At 40.5% G+C, this 22,802-nt stretch overlaps 1 protein-coding gene across 4 annotated transcripts in view; it reads right to left on the reverse strand.

Moving 5' to 3' along the window:
* vti1a (vesicle transport through interaction with t-SNAREs 1A) overlaps positions 1-22,802 on the reverse strand; it is a 385,425-nt gene that overhangs the window by 300,614 nt on the left and 62,009 nt on the right. For all 4 annotated transcript variants that reach the window (XM_061909716.1, XM_061909718.1, XM_061909715.1 and 1 more), the window contains one exon: positions 5,022-5,106. In XM_061909716.1, coding sequence (XP_061765700.1) covers positions 5,022-5,106 — 85 coding nt within the window. The remainder of the gene's footprint in view (positions 1-5,021; positions 5,107-22,802) is intronic.

Raw genomic sequence — 22,802 nt, forward strand, 5'->3', positions numbered from 1 at the left:
TAAATTACCTCAAAATAATACCCACATGGGGACAGAGTAGACAATTTTATTTTTATACCATAATAATTGATGTTTTTCAAGCTTATGTTAAGTGAGCATTTCTTAAGCGATGAGTTTTAAGTTGACACGGAATGAAAATAAAGACTCAACACACTACATGGCCTTTGTAAACAACATCAGTGTGTGACACACATCCAACAGAGTTGAGGGCTCTAAATAAGTCTGGGCAGTTTTAATTGGGCCGCCGAGAGAAAATAGATGTGTATTTTTTGGAAGAAAATAAACCACATTTGTAATATGGGTATTGAGTTAAAACAGGCGTTCAGAGAAAGCTGAGTAAATAAAGAGTCTGAAAATAAGAGTTGTACAGGATAATATTTGCAAACTGGTATTCGGATTTATCAGCATTTTCAACATGTTTCCAATATCACTACAAAACACATTTTCCCCCAAAACCGCACCTCTTCTTTTTTTACATTTTGTTTTTTTGTTTAGATTTGTGGCTGACAAATTGCATCTTTTCCGCACATTTCTTTCTTCCGCCTCCTGATTGGTTTAAATGGGTAACCTGCAAATTTCCTCAAAAATATAATTGATTTTGGTATTCCGTCTGTATTTAAATTTTTGTTTGAATGATTGCATCTGTTTTGTATATTTCTTTGGTGCAGTTTTTTGTATATTCTCTTTGTTTGTTTAGATTTTTGGATGAAAAAATGGGTATTTTCCAGATATTACTTTCTTCAGCCTCCTTATTGATTCACAGATTTCCCTATAAAATGATTTCATTTTGGTGATGAATGATTGTGCCTTTTCACTATATTACGTACTGTATATCAGGCTCTTTATTGGCTCAAAAGAACCAAACTCTGAGAAGTTGCTAAAAAAAATACTGTATTTTTCAGACCATAGGGCGCACCGGATTATAAGGCGCAAAAGCCGATGAGCGGGTCTATTTTCATACAATAAATGCACCGGATTATAATTTGCATTAAAGGGGTCATACATATTATGATTTTTTTCTAAATGTAAAACACTTCCTTGTGGTCTACATAACATGTAATGGTGGTTCTTTGGTCAAAATGTTGCATAGATTATGTTTTTCAGACCATCTTCAAGTCGCTTACAGACCTTCGCTTCAGGATGCACCGTTTTGTGGGCGGTCTTATTTGCGTGCCTCCACTTTGACAGCGTCTTTTTCCGGTCATCTTTGTTGTAGTGGTGTAGTTTGCAAGGGCGGGAATTGAAGAAGTGTCAAAAGATGGAGCTAACGGTTTTAATCATGTTCAGACTTTACTTAAATCAATAACTGAGCAGCCTCTCCTCATCCGTAGGTCAAGAGCCGGAAATGTGTCCCGTGAAATGTGTCTCTATTAACTAAAGTTCTGTGGGTAAATTATGTAAACCCACTACATCGGTAGGTTTTAGATTAGATTAGATTAGATAGTACTTTGTTCATTCCGTCAGGAGAGTTCCTTCAGGAAAATTAAAATTTTCAGCACAATCCCATTCAAGATCAGACAAACATTACAGGGAGACAGAACAGGATCGCTGACGGGTCTGCCGGCTTCCAGCGCCCCTTACAAAAAAAGATGAGATACAGGTAAACAGGGGGGGGGGGGGGGGAATAGAAGATTAAAATGAAATTTAAAAAAATCGGTCTTAGCCTGGGCCTTGGAGAGGGGGTGCAGACGGAGGCCAAGGGGGAAAAAAAAAAAATATAAAAAAATAAAAATAAAAAAAACTCATAGCCATAGTACACATCCCTCTTCCATGTGTGTAAGAGGGAAACATCAAAGAACACAGAGGACATTAAAGACATTAAAGCAGCAGATACAAGCAGACACTTCTACATACAGCTATGAATAAAAAGTAAAAGAAACATATCCACTGTGGTGGCCTCTGCGGTGTTCCACGCCATCGTCCGCTGGCGTGGAACACCGTCCGTTTTGGCACTTACATAGCGAGTCTACTGACAGATGTAAGTTAGAGCTTTACACTACTTTATATTAGAAATGGCAACAGCAGAGGGTGAATGTCCCATAACAAAAAGAGAGAAAAAGAAGAAGCTTACCGACTCCGAAGTTGGCACAGACTACAATGGCGGATGCGCGCAACTTTTCAGGACTTATGCAGATCCCAAATACACATTAGTAGGTACCAAAAAGAAAACTTTCTTTTGCATAATATTGCAAAAAAAAACGCCAGATAATATTTCTGCTAATGCGTGCCATTTTGCAGTCCTTATACAGACACCATAGTAAAACCCGTATGTTAAAGAACACTATGTCTGACTACACTAGCCGTAATGCTACGACAATCCATCCAGGGGTGTGGCTTCATAGCCTACTAAAGTCGTACTACAACATATTGACAGATTTTTGAGAGCCGTATGTAATGTTCTATATTCTCGATAGAACATTTAAAGTTGTTGTGTTATTTTCTGGTGTCATCTAGCAGTCTACACGTATCTCTTATGTGTAATCGTCATCTACTTATAATTACACCATGTACCAAATGAAATAGCTTCGAGGCCGGTAAGAACAACCAGAATTTTTCGGTACATTAGCCTCACCGAGTTATAAGGCACACATTTTAAGTGTTCCTTATAGTTCAAAAATACAGTACACATTCTAACTTAACTGATAAAAGGTAAAAATAATATATTGGTTTCTTAAATAAACAGACAATAAAATGTATGTGCAAGTGAAAATAAAGCTTCACCACTTCAGTCATAAATTTTGCTCTTAAGAAACTTCATGATGACTTTACCTCCAGACTTCTTCTGTTTGATATTGTCAATACTGCCACAAGTGGTGGAAAAGTGTACTACAACTGAGACCTGCTGCAGTCCATACAGACCACAGCTGAAAACAGTTTTATTTTGGCCACCCTCTTGGGGAATCTTGCAGCCGGACAAGAGGCACTATGGTTAAAAAAGACTGCTTTAATATATGCTCGTTTTTTTCTGCTTTTTGTTGACTCGTCATTGTCGTTACTTCGCCTCTTCCCTCTCTAACTTTCTTACGGCTTCTGATTGGATTGAATGGATGAACCTTTTGCAGTTGTAGCGCCATTGTGGAATATAAACAAAACTCAAATTTTAAGTTTTGTTTGTTGATGTCAGGAAGCCGTTGGTTTTGTCTTTTTTAGTCATTATTGTCAATTTTATCTATAACTGTTGACTTTGTTAACTTGAATTATTGACATGTGGCAGGAATTTGTGCTTTGCCCACATGGTCGATCTCGCTTTTTGACTCATCGTTGTCTTTACTGCACCTTATCCCTGATTGGCTTTCTCCTAGCTTCTGATTAGCTAACATGTTGTAAAGAACATTTTAAATGCACACATAGATGGAGTTGACAGATATGTTATATTATTTTTGTGTGCTAAATTTGAACATAGTGAAACAAATAACAGCGTGGCGCGGTTGGGAGATTGGCCGTGCCAGCAACCTGAGGGTTCCTGGTTCAATACCCACCTTCTACCAACCTCGTCCTTGAGCAAGACACTTCACCCTTGCTCCTCATTGGTCGTGGTTAGGGCCTTGCATGGCAGCTCCCGCCATCAGTGTGAATGTGTGTGTGAATGGGTGAATGTGGAAATAGTGTCAAAGCGCTTTGAGTACCTTGAAGGTAGAAAAGCGCTATACAAGTATAACCCATTTACCATTTTACATTTAAAAATAAGGGCTTATTCTATGGCCATGCAGGTACGGGTTACAGCGCCACCTGTTGCTTTGGACAGCGTACACATATTTTCATGTGGATATACATTTTTTTTGTACCAAAGAAAGGATGAAACTATTTTTTTAGAAATGCCGTTTGAACGTGGAACCTTTCAAATCTTAGCATTTCTAAAAGAGTCAAACTTGGTGAACTGCATATTCCCAGCGCATCATCCTCCTCCTTTGTGCGGTTGCCATGTTTGACCCGCGTGCATCGCGCCATTTCAGGTTGTGCAACTGAGCGGAGGGCCGGTATCGACAGCGGGGTAAAGTGAGAGGTCACGGATTAAACGCGCAGGGGGGGGGGGGCGTCCCACAAACGCACCCCTGCAGGTCGGCGTGGACCGAGCCAAGTGCACGGGATAAACAGAGGGCATTGTTGTGAGGCGGGTCAGGCACCGGTGACAGAGGAGTCAGGGGTCATGTGGATAATGACGACTGGAGATAAAACCCAAGCCTGGGAGGTAGCGAAGACTTTACAGCAAAAACTAGATGGGGTTTTTTTCTCATAAAAATCTGTGAGCTTTCACAGAATTTGAGGAGGCATTTTTAAGCAGCGAGCGGATGGTGTTTATGAATTTGTGACTATAGCTACAGTTTCAAGGAACACAGAAAAAAAAGGCGCTGGTCTGCGTGCGAACCTTCGTTGACTTGAATTATTAAATCTGTCAGTGTCGTACGCACATGCCATTTATAGTGTAAATTGACAAACTTTCTCCAAACTACAACGAGGGAAAAGCCATGGTTGATACTCGCAGAACAAGGGCTTTGATATGTCTCTGAGGAATACGGAATGTGCTGACTGCCGAGGAAGGGAGGATGAGGGAAAAAAACTAACTGGTTAAGTCTATTCAAGCTCCAAATGAGGGTCTTATAAAAACAACCTTATTAATAATAAGGATGGATTTGTTTTTTTATGTTTTTTGCCACTTCCTCCGGATTTAGGAACCTCAGCTGTGTTTATTTTCGTAGGACCCTTGTCTATTTGAGTAAGAATGGAATAAAAAAATAAAAACACCCCACACACACTGGCGAAGAGATGCATGGATTTTCTTCGGGAGCGGCGCTCGATCTGTCGCCTGTACGTTTCTTTCTCTTTCCCAGCCTGCCTCACCTTTGATGTGCTCCCGAAAATGTCATCAGACGTCAAGAAACCATTTCTTTCCCCTCCTCTACCCCACCCGACGCACAAACACACATTTCCACCCACCTCACATATGAGCGAGCCAATTTGCTGTCGCTCACTCATCCTCACACGCTATCTCCAAATACACCCCCGATCCGAAAAATACCTACCGGTTTCTACTGCTATCTGGTAGCCGGCCTCCAGTCTCCGCGATGACCTTTCCAGCCTCTCTGTGTTGTCCAACAGATGCGCTCTCTGCAACAAATAGACAAGAAGGGGTAAAAAATGGAGGACGTCTGAGAAAAACAAACAGAAAAAAAAATTGATTGAGAGTGCTGGGACGCATTTCAAAGAAAGGCATCACGTAAACACAAACACATACATACATGGAGACCAAGCGTGTCCACAGAGACAACAATAACACCGCCAAGGTTGGCAGTAACCTTCATGGATGACAATGTGTTGAATGCTGATGCAATATCAAGCGCATGCATGTCGAGACTGACAATGTGAGAGGTGACAGCACCTCATCTTGGGCGACCAAAACAACCGTGGCAAAAAAGCCCTTTTTGATTCAATACTGGACGAGAAGACTTTTGCACTGGTGGGGAAATTAAATATAAACCTAGACCCAAAATGGCCGACAACCTGTGCATCTTGCAGCACAGTGCGTATCAGAGTTCATAAAATGCAGGGAAAAGTTTCTCGATTCGATATTCACGGTGGCAGAGGGGTTAGTGCGTCTGCCTCACAATACGAAGTTCCTGCAGTCCTGGGTTCAAATCCAGGCTCGGGATCTTTCTGTGTGGAGTTTGCATGTTCTCCCCGTGAATGCGTGGGTTCCCTCCGGGTACTCCGGCTTCCTCCCACTTCCAAAGACATGCACCTGGGGATAGGTTGATTGGCAACACTAAATTGGCCCTAGTGTGTGAATGTGAGTGTGAATGTTGTCTGTCTATCTGTGTTGGCCCTGCGATGAGGTGGCGACTTGTCCAGGGTGTACCCTGCCTTCCGCCCGATTGTAGCTGAGATAGGCGCCAGCGCCCCCCGCGACCCCGAAAGGGAATAAGCGGTAGAAAATGGATGGATGGATGGATGGATATAGACATTGAAAATTATGTATTGACTCGCATCTAAACTCTGATATAAAGGCTCCGATGATACAAGCAGTCCTGTGTGGGTAAAGCTAGACAGCTAGTTAACATCTAAATGTCCTCTGATAAGCCCACACGGTTGGTCTTTTCTTGTATATTAGTCAAGTCACTTACAAAAGGTAAACATGACAGGCTACAAAGAGCTACCAGCTGCACAAAAGCTAAGCACACTTTAGCACACAAGCTACTAACTAGATAATTATAAGTGTCCTTAAGAATATTGAGGTCTAAAACACACCATTGGTCAATATAAACAAATATCAAATCATTATTATTGCATATTACTTACACATACAAAGTCTCCAGGGCAGAGGCATAAGAGAAAGTATCCAGTAACAAATTGATTAATTGATTGTGAAGTTTATTGACATCTTAAAGAATTTCATCCATGTAATGCTCTAAAAATGCCAATGGATGGCACAAAAAGCCAAAAGGCTTGATTCCATTGTGGTCAATTAAATATTCATCACATTTCAATCAATCAATGTTTATTTATATAGCCCTAAATCACAAATGTCTCAAAGGACTGTACAAACCGTTACGACTACGACATCCTCGGAAAAACCCACATAAGGACAAGGAAAACTCACACCCAGTGGGCAGGGAGAATTCACACCCAGATTTGATACATTCAGTAATACAAGATATATAACTTGTAACATGTATATTAAAAATATGTTAAAAAATGGTTAGATTATGTACATATACACAGTATACATGTCAGGTGATTTGGAAAAACAATATATACAAAAACCGTGGGCCAGGGGGTACATACACTATGTACATGACTATGCACAGTTTGACTCCAAGAGTCTGCAAAACCGAATGAAAAACTATATATACAGTATAACCACATATAAACCTGCATTATTCACATGTGAATAATTCTGTATAATAGACTCTATTTATATTATTCACATGTAAAAAATACTTAAGCGTATACTGTCTATTGTGAGCGAACTGTGGTGCTGAATTTCCCCCAAGGATCAATAAAGTACTTTCTATTCTATTTTATTCTATTCTATTCTATTAATGCTTCGGAAAGTTGGTTCAGCTCAGGTAGAGGTTGAACTGAGGCAGGATTTTATGGCAGTTTTAAAATGTATATGTCTGCATCATATACATCATATACAAGATCCCGCATATGTCTGCACCCCCACTCCAGGGCCTAGGCTAAGACCGATTTTTTTCATTTTATTTTAATCTTCTATTTTTTCTCCCATCCCCCCCTCCCCCCGTGTTTACCTGTATGTCATCTTTTTTGTAAGGGGCGCTGGAAGCCGGCAGACCCGTCAGCGATCCTGTTCTGTCTCCCTGTAATGTTTGTCTGATCTTGAATGGGATTGTGCTGAAAATTGTAATTTTCCTGAAGGAACTCTCCTGACGGAATAAATAAAGTACTATCTAATCTAATCTATCTAATCATTTGGTTTATTGCATCAAGAGCCTAACTTAATGAATTATTGTGGCCACTCAGTGTCGCCAAAAAGAAATGATCACTTTACCGTATTTCTGGACTACAGAGCGCACCCTGTATTAGCTGCACCCACAACATTTTAGGGAAAACAAGATTTTTCATCTTATGAGCCACAGGGTTCAAAGTGTTGGAAAAAAGTAGACAGTTCACAACACATAAGTTAGTGATTTTTTAAACCTTAATTTCCATGGAGTCTCGGCATGGGTTTAAGAGTGCACTGCAGTTTTTAGATGGTGACAGGTATGGACAATATTAGAGACGGACTCATTCGTCTCACATTAAACGTCTACAGCGAAGGAGAAATCTATTTGATGATGCTTTTCTCAAAATAACGTCCATCAGCTGCTGTGACCGAGTTAATGACGTGAGGAAACATGAAACAGGCGATGTGTCGTGAACATTGCCACAACTTGTTCATAAAGTATTTAGTTTTTTTACTGGGTTGCTCACTCCTCCTTTATTTAATTGCAAAGTTTATCAGTGTTCCAATAACAACAATAGTAGCTATTTTTTTTTGTCATCTCATCGAATTGAATGCAGGCTGTAAAGATTGTGTATTGTAATTGTCGATGTGAGAGGTATCACTCCTGTTTACTTTTTTCGCCAAACTGTTGTACTGAACCTCTTGGTGTTAGAGAGGAAACAAGCTTGTTTATTTGACTTAATCTTCATTAGCCAAACTCCTTTGTGTTTTATAATTATATCAAAAATTAAACACCATGTTAATGTTTAATGTTATGAAGGTATTACTTTAAAAAGCATTCATGTGACATAGCATTTTTATAGCAATGTTTTAGTTTGTGTATAATTATTTCCTCTGACATATTTCTGCTCAAACTCTTAATGGACATATCCTGACACGGCATGTACATATACATATAAATGTACATCACTTAAAACATATTTATCTCTATCAAAAAATAAAGGCATCATTTAATGATAAAAAGCTGACACGTTGATACTATTAATGAACAAAAAAAACACTAGTCTTTAAACATATCGATAACATTTATCTATTGTCTTTGTATTAGACATTACAATTTACATGATGACATCGCGTTCACACCCTACCCCAACGCTACTCTACCTAGCATAATCAATAATCACGATTTCAATACTGATAAAAAAATAATCTCAAATATTATTTGGGACATAATTGTGAAGCCCTATGTACAAGACAAGATCCCAAACATGAACGCTATTTTAATCTAATGGTGGCAGAGGGGTTAGTGCGTCTGCCTCACAATACGAAGATCCTGCAGTTTTGGGTTCAATCCCAGGCTCGGAATCTTTCTGTGTGGAGTTTGCATGTTCTCCCCGTGAATGCATGGGTTATCTCCGGGTACTCCGGCTTCCTCCCACTTCCAAAGACATGCACCTGGGGATAGGTTGATTGGCAACACTAAATTGGCCCTAGTGTGTGAATGTGAGTGTGAATGATGTCTGTCTATCTGTGTTGGCCCTGTGATGAGGTGGTGACTTGTCCAGGGTGTACCCCGCCTTTCGCCCGATTGTAGCTGAGATAGGCGCCAGCGCCCCCCTCGACCCCAAAAGGGAAAAGGCGGTGGGAAATGGATGGATGGACATAAAGTGCCTTTTAAAGTCTTTTGGCCATCAGGTGCCACTTTGCTAAATTCATAAATGTTACCTTGTTTGCCCACACATTGCTATCTTGCACAGTCTTCACATGTATTTCATTAATTTGTACATTTTTTCAACCATTTCATTTGGTTTGTAATGCTTGTGTTGCTTTTTTATGAACATTCATTTTCTACTTGGTCTATAAAACAGTGTTTTTGTCTATAACAATGTTTCTACTACAAGGTAAATAATTTTGGATGTGTTGTTTTTGTTTTTTAATAAAACTTTGTTAAAAGACTTAAGCACATTTAAAAATACCGCTATTGATTGATTGATTGATTGATACTTTTATTAGTAGATTGCACAGTACAGTACATATTCCCTACAATTGACCACTAAATGGTAACACCCCAATAAGTTTTTCAACTTGTTTAAGTCGGGGTCCACGTTAATCAATTCATGGTAACTATAATAATAACTGATCATTTTGCTCACAATAACAGTGATAAGAATTTTTCAAACTGTGACATCCCTACTAGCGAGTTTGCTATTCTGTGGCTTATAACCTACCATGTTTACCTTGTGAATGTCTCGATTAAAATACAATAAAATACCAACATTATATGTTTATTGCACAAGTAAAAACGCTGCAAGATTGCTTGTATCAGAGATTTTAAATGCAATTTGATATACTCAACGTCAATATTGGATTGGGACACCCCTAGTTGATACAGCTTGTAAAAAGTTAGCAAACAACAGAGGCAGAGTTATGACACTAATTTTAAGATAATGGCTATATCACACAACTTTTGCTAGGTTTGCCTTTGATTGAGTTTTTTTTAAAGTGTTTCGTGAGAAATGGATGTTTCAGTGTTGTATTACACCTGGTCAATATGGTTTACTGCCTTCATTGGAACAGATCATAAATGGCAAAAGCAAGCAAAAACGACACCAAAAAAACAAACAACAACGTGATGATAAATGACAAGCGCCTCTCTGATAAGTGTTGATGCCCACCACATGAGTGAAGGGGGCCAAAGGGGGAGGAAGTAAAAATCTGGAGATTTGCTTGCGCTGTCAAAACATGTAGCAACTAATCACTCCAGAGAAAATGAAAAACCACAAAGAAAGCAGAGGGGGGGTCGACACACTTTTCAAAGTTTGACAAAAAGAGGGATGGGGAAGGAAAAGATCTCCCTCTGAACGCCTTCCTTCCTTCCTTTCCCTCGTCTTGGCGCCGCTGACAGATGTCATTTGAAAACGCAAAGAGGCTTTTTAGCGCTTAAAAAGCAGCGGGCACGGACAAGATGGAGAGCCAAAGAGACCAGGATGATCACACACCTTTTACCAGTCTGTCCCAGTTCTATATAAACCTTGGCGACACAGAATGGGAGACGAATGTCCCGCCTTTGAATCTGAGGTGTAACATCTGTGTGTCTAATGCCAGAACAAGGGCACTCCCAATTTTTGTGTAATTTTCAAGCCACAAAAAAATCCAAATAATTTGCGTAATCCTTTGAGGTTCACAGACTAGACTCTTGCAACAAGCAGGCAAGGTTTTTATGCAACCTCGAAGGTTAATTTTACCAGAAAATTGGAAAGATTTTTTTTCGAACCAGGTTGACCTGTGGCAGCCAGCAATCTGTCGTGTTGTTTGTTAGCCATCATCGCTGTCCGAGATATATTTTATGTGTCGTAATTAGGGATGTTGGATCGTTTGGAGTTTACCGAAACCGATATTCCTTATCGATACCGGTATTGATCAGTACTCTTAACCTCTTAAGGCCCAAGCTGTTTTGTTTACATGCTTTTTATGTTTCTCTTTGCTATTTGGGCTTATTGGACCTTAATTAGAATAAAGCTAAAAATCATATTTTTATATGATGTACTTAGTCAATAAGTACACAAACGTGTACGTCATGTTTAGTTACATGCTAATTCTTATTTTTATACTTTTCCAAACATCCATCCATTTTCTACCACTTATTCCCTTTCGGGGTCGCGGGGGGCGCTGGCGCCTATCTCAGCTACAATCGGGCGGAAGGCAGGGTACACCCTGGACAAGTCGCCACCTCATCACAGGGCCAACACAGATAGACAGACAACATTCACACTCACATTCACACACTAGAGCCAATTTAGTGTTGCCAATCAACCTATCCCCAGGTGCATGTCTTTGGAAGTGGGAGGAAGCCGGAGTACCTGGAGGGAACCCACGCATTCACAGGGAGAACATGCAAACTCCACACAGAACGATCCCGAGCCTGGATTTGAACCCAGGACTGCAGGAACTTCGTATTGTGAGGCAGACGCACTAACCCCTCTTCCACCGTGAAGTCCAAACGTATAATATACGAATTCCATTGTATATTACACTCTTCTGATACCACCACATAAGCGGCCATAAGACCCCAATTCAGTAGTGTACACAATTTTGGAAATAAGAGCTAAAAGGTGCTGTCCACACATGTGGCCAAAAAGCCTTTAGTTAACGGTACTTCATGTAATTTGTGTACAGAGAGATGTGAAAAAAAATGTATCAAACATTTTTATTAGCACAAGAAGCTGTATACCACCAACATCATGTAACATCTCTCAGCAGGGAAGTATTTTTAAGGCTTTTTACAGTGAAGAAAATAAGTATTTGAACACCCTGCTATTTTGCAAGTTCTCCTACTTAAAAATCATGGAGGGGTCTGAAATTTTCACGGTAGGTACGTGATTGATTGTGCCGACACACTCATGGCACTTCGCCACCGATGCATTTATGGCTACACAAAAAGTTGGACAACTCCAAATCTAGGTGTTTACACTATGACTCCCAAATCAGATGTGTGCTTAGTCTACTGCCAATTATTAAGGATGTTAATTTATGGGTATTAGTCATGAAATGCTGTCACTAGATTACAGAAATGCTCATAAAAATTATACATTGTACGGACAAAACGTTACAGGAATGTACACTTTATACCACGCTTACATCTCATTGTGCAACATGGGAATGTTTTATGGGGAACTAAATGTGATCTCTGAAAGGGGTACAAATTATTTCCAAAGAAGGACCCCTACGCAGGCATACAATACTAGTACGCAGCCCATGAAAAACAAGATTTTTGTTTTTTATTTTCATTGTAAGTGAGCCAAATCACTTAAGAGTACAGTACAGGCCAAAGGTTTGGACACACCTTCTCATTTAATGGGTTTTCTTTATTTTCATGACTATTTACATTGTAGATTGTCACTGAATGCATCAAAACTATGAATGAACACGTGGAGTTCGAACTTAACAAAAAAAGTTGGGGACATCTCTGCGCTGCTGACCCGTCTCCGCTTGGGATGGTCTCCTGCTGGCCCCACAAGATGGACTGGAGTCTCACTATTATGTTAGAGCCACTATGGACTGGGATTTTACAATATTATGTTAGACCAACTTGACGTCCATTGCACCGGTCTCCCCCAGAGTGGGGGGGTTACCCACATTTGGGGTCCTCTCCAAGGTTTCTCATAATCATGCTCATTGACGTCCCACTGGGTTGTGAGTTTTTCCTTGCCCTTTTGTGGGCGATGATCCGCGAATGGACCCCCTCCACAAGGGAGAGTGGGACATAGGAGAAAAAGAAAAGAAACGGCAGATCAACTGGTCTAAAAAGGGAGTCTATTTAAAGGCTAGAGTATACAAATGAGTTTTAAGGGTCCAGTCCGATGGCCATGGATGACGTACTGGCTGTCCAGAGTCGGGACCCAGGATGGACCGCTTGCCTGTGTATCGGCTTGGGACATCCTTGCGCTGCTGATCCGCCTCCGCTTGGGATGGTTTCCTGCTGGCTCCGTTGTGGACGGGACTTTCGCTGGTGTGTTGGATCCGCTTTGGACTGGACTCTCGTGGCTGTGTTGGATCCACTATGGATTGAACTTTTACGGCATCATGTTAGACCCACTCGACATCCATTGCTTTCGTCCTCTCCAAGGTTCTCATAGTCATCATTGTCACCGACGTCCCACTGGGTGTGAGTTTTCCTTGCCCTTATGTGGGCCTACCGAGGATGTCGTAGTGGTTTGTGCAGCCCTTTGAGATACTAGTGATTTAGGGCTATATAAGTAAACATTGATTGATTGATTTATTGATTGATTGATTGAATGTCATTGTGGTGTGTGCAGTCATTTGAGACACTTGTGATTTAGGGCTATATAAGTAAACATTGATTGATGTATTGATTGATTGTCGTTGTGGTTTGTGCAGCCCTTTGAGACAATAGTGATTTAGGGCTATATAAGTAAACATTGATTGATTGATTGATTGAATGTCGTTGTGGCTTGTGCAGTCCTTTGAGACACTTGTGATTTAGGGCTATATAAATAAACATTGATTGATTGATTGAAATAACTGAAAACAGGTTTTATATTCTAGTTATTTTAAAATATCCACCCTTTGCTCTGATTACTGTTTTGCACATTCTTGCCATTCTCTGGATGAGCTTCAAGAGGTAGTCAACTGAAATGGTTTTCACTTCACAGGTGTCATAGTTTTGATCCCTTCAGTTACAATCTACAACGTAAATAGTCCGGAAAATAAAGCAAACACATTGAAATGAGAAGGTGCGTCCAAACTTTTCAGCCTGTACTGTATATTATAAAATATCATAAAAATTACTGCCAAATGAAATAATACATTTAACTTGCAATGAAGTCAGGTTTGGGACAGGTATGAGGCTGTGCACAACTGATGTTGTTCACAATGTGCTCCACTGAATGCTCCGGGAGTTTTTGCGTTTGCTCACACACATGACAAATTGGAGGGAACATTGCCGATAGCCATATCCTTTGTCCAGAATCTTCAGGGTCTTCCTGGACCGACCCAAATAAGAACCGTTGCAAAAAATACCAGTACTCGGCATACATCCCTAGTCGTAAAGCATAAATTCTATGATTATGAGATGCTGTTTTGCTGAGGAAAAACTTCACTACCGTTTCTGGAAGGAAGACCTACTGTTTACAGGTCTGATACAGCAAATGTACGGCGTAAAAGAGGCTAGAAGGCAGGTGTTTTGGGTAGGAATGGGAGGAAGTAAGAGGTAGTGGAGGAGCTTCAGGGTTCAGAAGTGGTAGTGGCACCAGCGATGGTTGGCGACAGCCCTGACTTTGGGCTATAATGAGCCCCATCGGATGCAGCGAGACGCAGGGGGACGTATTGACGTGCGATGTTTAAGCCAACACACCTCGACCGTGGCTGCAGTGCACGCGAGCTCGGCGGCAGCCGAGATTCTGACAGGGCAGCTCGACCCCCCCTATCCTGGCTTCTTCAAAAGAGCCCAAGTGATTAGTATGTTATCATTACCATTCGAAACGTGATTTTTCTATTCCCGCTAGGCAAAGGTGACACGTCTCGGGGAGAGAGACGGCCGGCAGACTCGCTGCGATGGGAAGCCACTTCAAAGCTTTTCTCCCCCCTGAATCTCTCTCTCTCTCGCTTCTCTCCTTCGTCTTCTTTTTAGGGCCAGGGGGGGAGTGGGTGGGTGTGTTGCGGAGAGGTAGGTATAGTGGTGTTCTGTGTGCGCCATCATTAGAATAATAGCGCCCCGAGTTAGACTGTGAAAGAACCGGAGGGGAAGGGTGAGAGTTCAGCCGCTAAGAATGCAATAATGACACGCTGTGATGGTCCTAATAATGACATAGTCCTTCCAGAAACACAGGATGGAGTCACGGACATCCATGAAAAGGAGCGTGTGCAATCCGAAAACACTTAAGGCTGTGTGTGGTATTGTAGACAAGTCCATCATGTATGTTACCCTTGAACATCCCCAACAATGGCAATACAGTCACGTTAAAATTGCATCAAATTTTTAGGGTAAAATTGGCTTTTATTGTAAAAAAATTAAAAGAAAACTAACATTGAAGAACAAACTTGTACTTTGTGCTTTTTTTTTTAAATTTGTGTCTCCAACATGGGAAAAGAATAACTTTCAGGTAGATTGTTTTGTTGTTTTTACATTTTGCAGTGATCGACTCTTTTTTTTCTAAACATCACACCCTGAAGCTTTGATATGACATCATTTATGAGAAAAAATATGTAAAATGTAGAGAGAAAAACTTAGCAGTTTTTAACTTCTTTTTAACTGCCTGCTAGAAAGTCAGCATTTTCAAAAATATTAAAAAATGTCTAAATAAAATAAAAATAACCGAACTGTGCACTAATGTTAAAAACTGTCTATAAAAGTTTGTAAAGTGTTTTTTAAGCTCAAACTGTGGTACGGTACAGGCCAAAAGTTTAAACACACCTTCTCATTTCAATTCGTTTTCTGTATTTTCATGACTATCTACATTGTACATGGGCACTGAAGGTATCAAAACTATGACACATGTGAAGTGAAAACCATTTCAGGTGACTACCTCTTAAAGCCCATCGAGAGAATGCCAAGAGTGTGCAAAACAGTAATCAGAGCAGAGGGTGGCCATTTTGAAGAAACCAGAATATAAAACATGTTTTCAGTTATTTTTTTGTTAAGTAAATAACTCCACATGTGTTCATTCATAGTTTTGATGCCTTCAGTGACAATCTAATAGTCGTGAAAAAAAAAGAAAACACATTGAAATAAGAAGTTGTGTCCACACTTTTCGTCTGTACTGTATATTTATAATTATTTTCACAGTTTTATCTTAAAAAACACAGTTTTTAACATTAGTACATGCTAAACATGAAATACCAACATTTTAAATCACATTACCCAACACAACACACATAATGGAAATTACGACATATTTTTGTACTGTAATACATTTAAAACATAAATAAGATATACAGCGCAGTAATATGGACTGCCGCCCGCACGCACGCGCACACACACACACGCACGCAGTTCTTAAACATAACCACTAACCTGTGAAAATACTGCAACTTTTTTAGTGATGATGATCTGCTGTGTACCGGAGTTTTGTTATTTTAATTTTATTTAGACATTATGTAAATAGCCATGAAAATAAAAAAAAATCACTGAAATGAGAAGGTGTGTCCAAACTTTTGGCTTGTACTGTATATATATATAAATAATTCCTATTTCATGTAAATTCCCTTACAGTGGTCGGGTCAGGAACCATTTAACGGCGCTAAATGAAGGATGACTGTGTTTAAGAGCTGATGTGTACTCTCTATAACAGAATGATATCAATACTCCTCATACTTATTAAATGTTGATCTGCAGGACAAACAAAGGACGGCTGAATAGGTGTTGATATTTTATGTTGAAATGTGCTAGGGCAGGGGTCGGGAACCTTTTTGGCTGATAGAGCCATGAAACCCAAATATTTTTAAAATGTATTTACGTGAGAGCCATATCATATTTTTTAACACTGAATAAAACTAAATGTGTGCATTTTTTAAAAGTAAAACCAACGATTTTAGAGTATAGTAAGTCTGTAATTATTTTTAATAAGATTGTTATTCCTTGAACAGGTGTGGTAAAAAACGGATGGATGGATTAAAATGCATGAGAATGTTTTATATTTTGAACATTATTTTTAACATTGTGACTACCAGCGGAATTATTCATTACTTATCGTGTTAAGCAATATCAGCTACGATTTATCTGAGAGCCAGGTGCAGTCATCAAAAGAGCCACATCTGGCTCTAGAGCCATAGGTTCCCTACCCCTGTGCTAGGGCATCTTTGTCAGCATTTTAGAGTGTCTGCCAGTTTTTGCTGTGCTACAAGGTCCAATCTTAAGGCCGATCCCTGTGGTTGTAACACAAACAAGCAAGGACTAAACAGGCGTTTGGATAGCCATCCATCTATTTGCTACCCCGTGTCCCTTTACGGGTCGCGGGGGGGTGCCGGAGCCTATCCCAGCAGCATTCGGGCGGAAGGTGGCGTACACCCTGGACAAGTCACCACCTTATCGCAGGGCCAACACAGATAGACAGACAACATTCACACACTCATTCACACACTAGGGCCAATTTAGTGTTGCCAATCAACCTATCCCCAGGTGCATGTCTTTGGATATCTTATAAGATAAACATCATGCAACTTCACCTCTCTACGCCTTTAGTGTGACACCTACATTTTCCAACAAAGATTCTTCACAGGAGCGGCGTTTTTCCTTTTTTTGCTGTTGTTGTTGTGCTCTGTTTTAGTGTGGAGGAGCACTCCTCCTCAGTTGTAAGTTATTAACAGGGAGCCCCAGAACAATGCAGCTGCAGCTCAAAAGGAAAATCTCTCCCGTCTTTTTTTCCTTTTTCGCTCTCCTGCCTCCTCATGCCGATATCAAACACCGCGCTTACTATCACCATTTTCCAAAGTTCAGATCATTTCCTTATTATTTCAATAAGGGGGGGAGTCAAAGTGAATAATGATGGCAGCTGTGATTCACACTGACTGTGTGATCTTCTGTGCCGTTTGTTTGGGACTTGTAAGACGAGGAATTACAAGTGTCAAACAGCTGTGAATATGGCTGCTAAATATTTAAACATGTTTTGCAGCTGAAGAGAGAGAAAAAAAAAAGTATAGTTTTTTTTTTTCTTTTTTAAAGCAAAGGGCTTAAGTGTGTATAAGCTGTGCCAGCCTTTGATTCAAATACAGGAATAAGAAAAAAGGGAGGCTGCAAGATTGCTGCGGAAAAAGGCAGAAAGGGGCACCGAATCAAGGCCCATTACGTGAATGGAGCCATTCAAAAGGAGGAGTAGACAGGTGAGGTAACGCAAGATGTCTCCTGACCCCTAAGGCGAGAAGGAAATGAACAAAAAGTGTGGGAGGAAAACAGGGGAAGAAAAGTACAACTAAATAAAGAGGGGTGGGGGGGACATAACACGGCATCTGGGCCTGTTGGGTTGGCTGCTCTAAATTATGAATAGCTTTGAAAAGAAGCACAACTCCACAGATGCAGGGGGAAGGCAGCTCGTCTCACTCGGAGGAACATTTAACACCTGCAAACGCAAACCTCGCAGCACTGGAGGTGTAATGAGGTGGGCGAAATTAACCAAAAAAGCCCAAACAAGACCAAAAAAAAAGCCCTTATTTGGACATGTTTGCTCGTAAAGGGAAATTTCAAACCAGCGTTTTCACATTCTGACCTGTCATGCAAGTGTAAAAAGAAGTTAATCACTGAGAGCTGTAAACAATGGAATGCTGACTTTCGAGATGAATGACAAAGGTGTGATGCCATATCCCGTTATTGCAACGTAAAGAACAAAACACTCCAACTTCTCAAGGCACCTTACCTTCTAAAATTGCAACACAAGTGTAAAAAGAAGTTAACTACGGCAAAGACTGAGCGGTTTAAACTATAAAACATAGACTTTCAAGACGGATGACGCATTCTCTCAACTTAAAAGAACAACAAAACAAACCGACCTTTCAGATGTCAAGATGTTTTTAATCGTAACGCGAGTGTATAAAGAAGTGAACCACTGCTAAGACTGTGCGGTAAAAACAATAAAACGCAGACTTTCAAGATGGATGACAAAGGCAAAATGTGTGAATCTCATTCTTAAAACATAAAATAACAAAACACTCCCGAATTTGCACACGTCTAACTTTTAAAAATTGAGAAAAAAAAGTCAGCCACTGCTTAAAGTAAGACATAAAAAACATTAAACACTCATTGTTATTGCAAACAACAAAGATGTGTATTTCATTCTTTAAACGTTGACAAACAATCCAACTCCCTACGCTTCTCCCACGAACATTCTTACATGTAACACACGTGTAAAAAGAAGTTAAGCACTGTTAAAAGGGAACTGCACTTTTGGCAGACAAGAGACAAGAACACATATGTCTTTCTTTTTTTATGCGTTCTAATTTGTAATATACAGCAGGTAAGAGGTGGCTAATGATGTAGCTTATGGCTGTCCTATATTGCACCCTTAAAGCCCTCTTATAAATACATAAAAAATGCCAATAATAATCCATCTACATCTCGTGACCTGAATATCAACCAAGTAGTAGCAATATTGTTATTATAAGAGCAAACGCAGACAAACTATTGTTAGTGGCGCCTTGATCAGAGGGCTAAAAAGCTTACTCAATTAGTGACATAATGAGCTGCTGTAAAAATTAATTCTCGATTAATAATCATGCATCTCACTTGTACATTGGAAAGTTCCATCCATCCATCCATCATCTTCCGCTTATCCGAGGTCGGGTCGCGGGGGCAACAGCCTAAGCAGGGAAACCCAGACTTCCCTCTCCCCAGCCACTTCGTCTAGCTCTTCCCGGGGGATCCCGAGGCGTTCCCAGGCCAGCCGGGAGACATAGTCTTCCCAACGTGTCCTGGGTCTTCCCCGTGGCCTCCTACCGGTTGGACGTGGCATAAACACGTCCCTAGGGAGGCGTTCGGGTGGCATCCTGACCAGATGCCCGAACCACCTCATCTGGCTCCTCTCGATGTGGAGGAGCAGCCGCTTTACGTTGAGTTCCTCCCGGATGGCAGAGCTTCTCACCCTATCTCTAAGGGAGAGCCCCGCCACACGGCGGAGGAAACTCATTTCGGCCGCTTGTACCCGTGATCTTATCCTTTCGGTCATGACCCAAAGCTCATGACCATAGGTGAGGATGGGAACCTAGATCGACCGGTAAATTGAGAGCTTTGCCTTCCGGCTCAGCTCCTTCTTCACCACAACGGATCGATACAACGTCCGCATTACTGAAGACGCCGCACCGATCCGCCTGTCGATCTCACGATCCACTCTTCCCCCACTCGTGAACAAGACTCCTAAGTACTTGAACTCCTCCACTTGGGGCAGGGTCTCCTCCCCAACCCGGAGATGGCATTCCACCCTTTTCCGGGCGAGAACCATGGACTCGGACTTGGAGGTGCTGATTCTCATTCCGGTCGCTTCACACTCGGCTGCGAACCGATCCAAAGGAAAGTTGTTAGCATAAATTGAGAAGTTGGTAAACTTCTTTGGTGAGAATGAGAAAAAAAAGACCCTCCTACACGTCCACTTTTTTTTTTTCCTTTTGCTTGTTTTTTTTAATAAGGTTATCTGTATTTTATCCGTCAGCGAAGAAAAATCCATAAATTCGCCTTTCGTCTTATATGCCGCGGGGTTTAAAGTGTAGGAAAAAAGTAACAGCTTTTAGTCTGGAATTTATGGTAGTTAAAGTTAAAGTACCAATGAATGTCACACACACACTAGATGTGGCGAAATTATTCTCTGCATTTGACCCATCACCCTTGATCACCCCCTGGGAGCAGAAGGGAGCAGTGGGCAGCAGCGGTGCCGCGCCCGGGAATCATTTTTGGTGATTTAACCCCCAATTCCAACCCTTAATGCTGAGTGCCAAGCAGGAAAGTAGCGGGTACCATTTTTATAGTCTTTGGTATGACTCGGCCGGGGTTTGAACTCTCGACCTACCGATCTCAGGTCACTGAGTAGGTTGTTGAACGTAAAAGCAAACATGATGCGTCTGTGAAATTAGAAAAGTGTAGCAAGTTTAAACAGAACAGAATGTGTAAATATGACATGTGATTATTAGGGATGTCCGATAATGTTTTTTTTGCCGATATCCAATATTCCAATATTGTCCAACTCTTAATTACCTATTCCGATATCAACCGATACAGATACATACACTGAAAAAAATAACTCATAAGATTTACTTTAAAAAATTATTGGAAGTATTTGCACGCAAATGATTTAAGTAAAATTTAATGCTGCAGTATCAAGTAACACTCACTTGCCTGTATCAAGTAAATTCTACTTACCATATAACATAACAGTTGTGAAGATATAAAGTAACAGTTACTTAATTACATCCAAGTTTTAAGTTATATTTAAACAAATTAAGTAAAGTCTACTTGTTTTTCATCAGCGAGAACATCATTTTACTCAGAATTTTAAGTAAATTTTATTTACCATATTTCCTTGTATAGCCGTCGGAGCGCTAATTATTTTCCAATCTCTTCTCACTCCTACGCTTATCAATGGCATGTGATTAGAAATACTTTATTTAAAAATTTATTTTTTTAGCATGTCATAGCACAAACCTTTACACCATCCTGTCTACGTGCCGGAAGGACGCGTGCGTTACAATGCTTTAATTATGAGATTGTAATGCATAATTGTTCAACAGCAATAACTTTTACACTGACGGTTGTGATACAAACAACTTTAACATTATTACTAATATGCGCCACACTCTGTGAACTCACACCAAATACATTTCTGATAAACATCGACTACGTAACACATTATAAACGATGGGTGGTGGTTGGCGCCTTGCATGGCAGCTCCCTCCATCAGTGTGTGAATGTGTGTGTGAATGGGTAAATGTGGAAGTAGTGTCAAAGCGCTTTGAGTACCTTGAAGGTAGAAAAGCGCTATACAAGTACAACCCATTTATCATTTATCATAAACGCAAGATAAGAATTACCCATAATGCCACCTTGCAGTGCTCTGTGAAGTGATCCTAACGGCCGGAGCAGAGCCAGTCGGCCAGAGCCTGTTGTGCTGTGCGCATGCGTTGTCGTGCATGCGTTTCAAAACACTAGATTTTCAGAGTAAAGTTTATGTGATATTTTTAGGTTTATGTACGTACAACTATTAAACATTTAAATAGTATGAGGAAACATAAGTAAAACTTACTCTTCCCCCAAGATGCATGTATTACGTCAATAAAATGTTTAATTTTACTCAAGAAACTCTAGTTCTTACTGAATGTTAAAAATATTAGGTATAAATTATGACAGTTACTCTAATAGAGTTTACAGCTCCAAAAAAATCACTTTTTTCAGTGTACGGTCGTGGAATTAACACATTATTATGCCTAATTTTGTTGTGATACCCTGCTGGATGCATTAAACCAGGGGTGCCCATTACGTCGATCGCGAGCTACCAGTCGACCGTGGGGGATGTGTCAGTCGATCTCGAGCCAGGCTTTTAAAAAAAATAGACCTAAAAATTAGTGATCATCAATCTTCACCAAGACGTCACTTAAATGACATTCACGGTACCGGAGGGTCTTGTGAGATGACGCTGGCTGCTGCAAGATCATTATTATTAAAATATGACCAAGAGGAAGGCGAAAAAACCCTTTTTATTTCAACAGACTCTCGCGCCGTACCTTCCGTCAAAACTCTAGAGGCCGACTGCACATTTCCTGTCTTCACAATAAAAGCCCTGCTTCATGCTGCCTGCGCTAACTAAATACAGAGTCTCGGAAAACTGGCGTGCACAAGCGATCCCTCAGAAAGCTGGCGTGCACATCACTTGTGCACGCCAGCTTTCCGAGAATCTTATTTTGTTAGCGCAGGCAGCATGAAGCAGGGCTTTTATTGTGAAGATAGGAAATGTGCAGTCGGCCTTTAGAGTTTTGACGGAAGGGACGGCGCGAAAGTCTGTTGAAATAAAAAGTGTTTCTCGCCTTCCTCTCTGTCATTTTTTCATAACAATGAACTGGCAGCAGCCAGCGTCATCTCACAAGACCCTCGGGTGCCGTGAATGTCAATCAAGCAAGCTACGGAATTTGCCGCCAATGTTTTTCTTGTAAAGTGTATGGAAGCTGGATGAATTAGATGCCAAAAAACAACCACTTTCATGTGGTATTGTACAGAAAGGACAACTTTTTTCTCCTCCATTTGAAAATGTGGGCGTTATCATCATTACTGTCTGATTCCAATCAATGCAAGTCATCAGAATCAGGTAATACACCAACTTATATTCTTGTCTTCGTGAAAGAAAGACATCTATATGTGTTACACATGCTTGTATTATCATTAAACACATTTAACTTGTTTACAAAAATT

This window comes from Nerophis ophidion, linkage group LG08 (genome assembly GCF_033978795.1).
Source record: "Nerophis ophidion isolate RoL-2023_Sa linkage group LG08, RoL_Noph_v1.0, whole genome shotgun sequence".
NCBI classification, from domain to species: domain Eukaryota; kingdom Metazoa; phylum Chordata; class Actinopteri; order Syngnathiformes; family Syngnathidae; genus Nerophis; species Nerophis ophidion.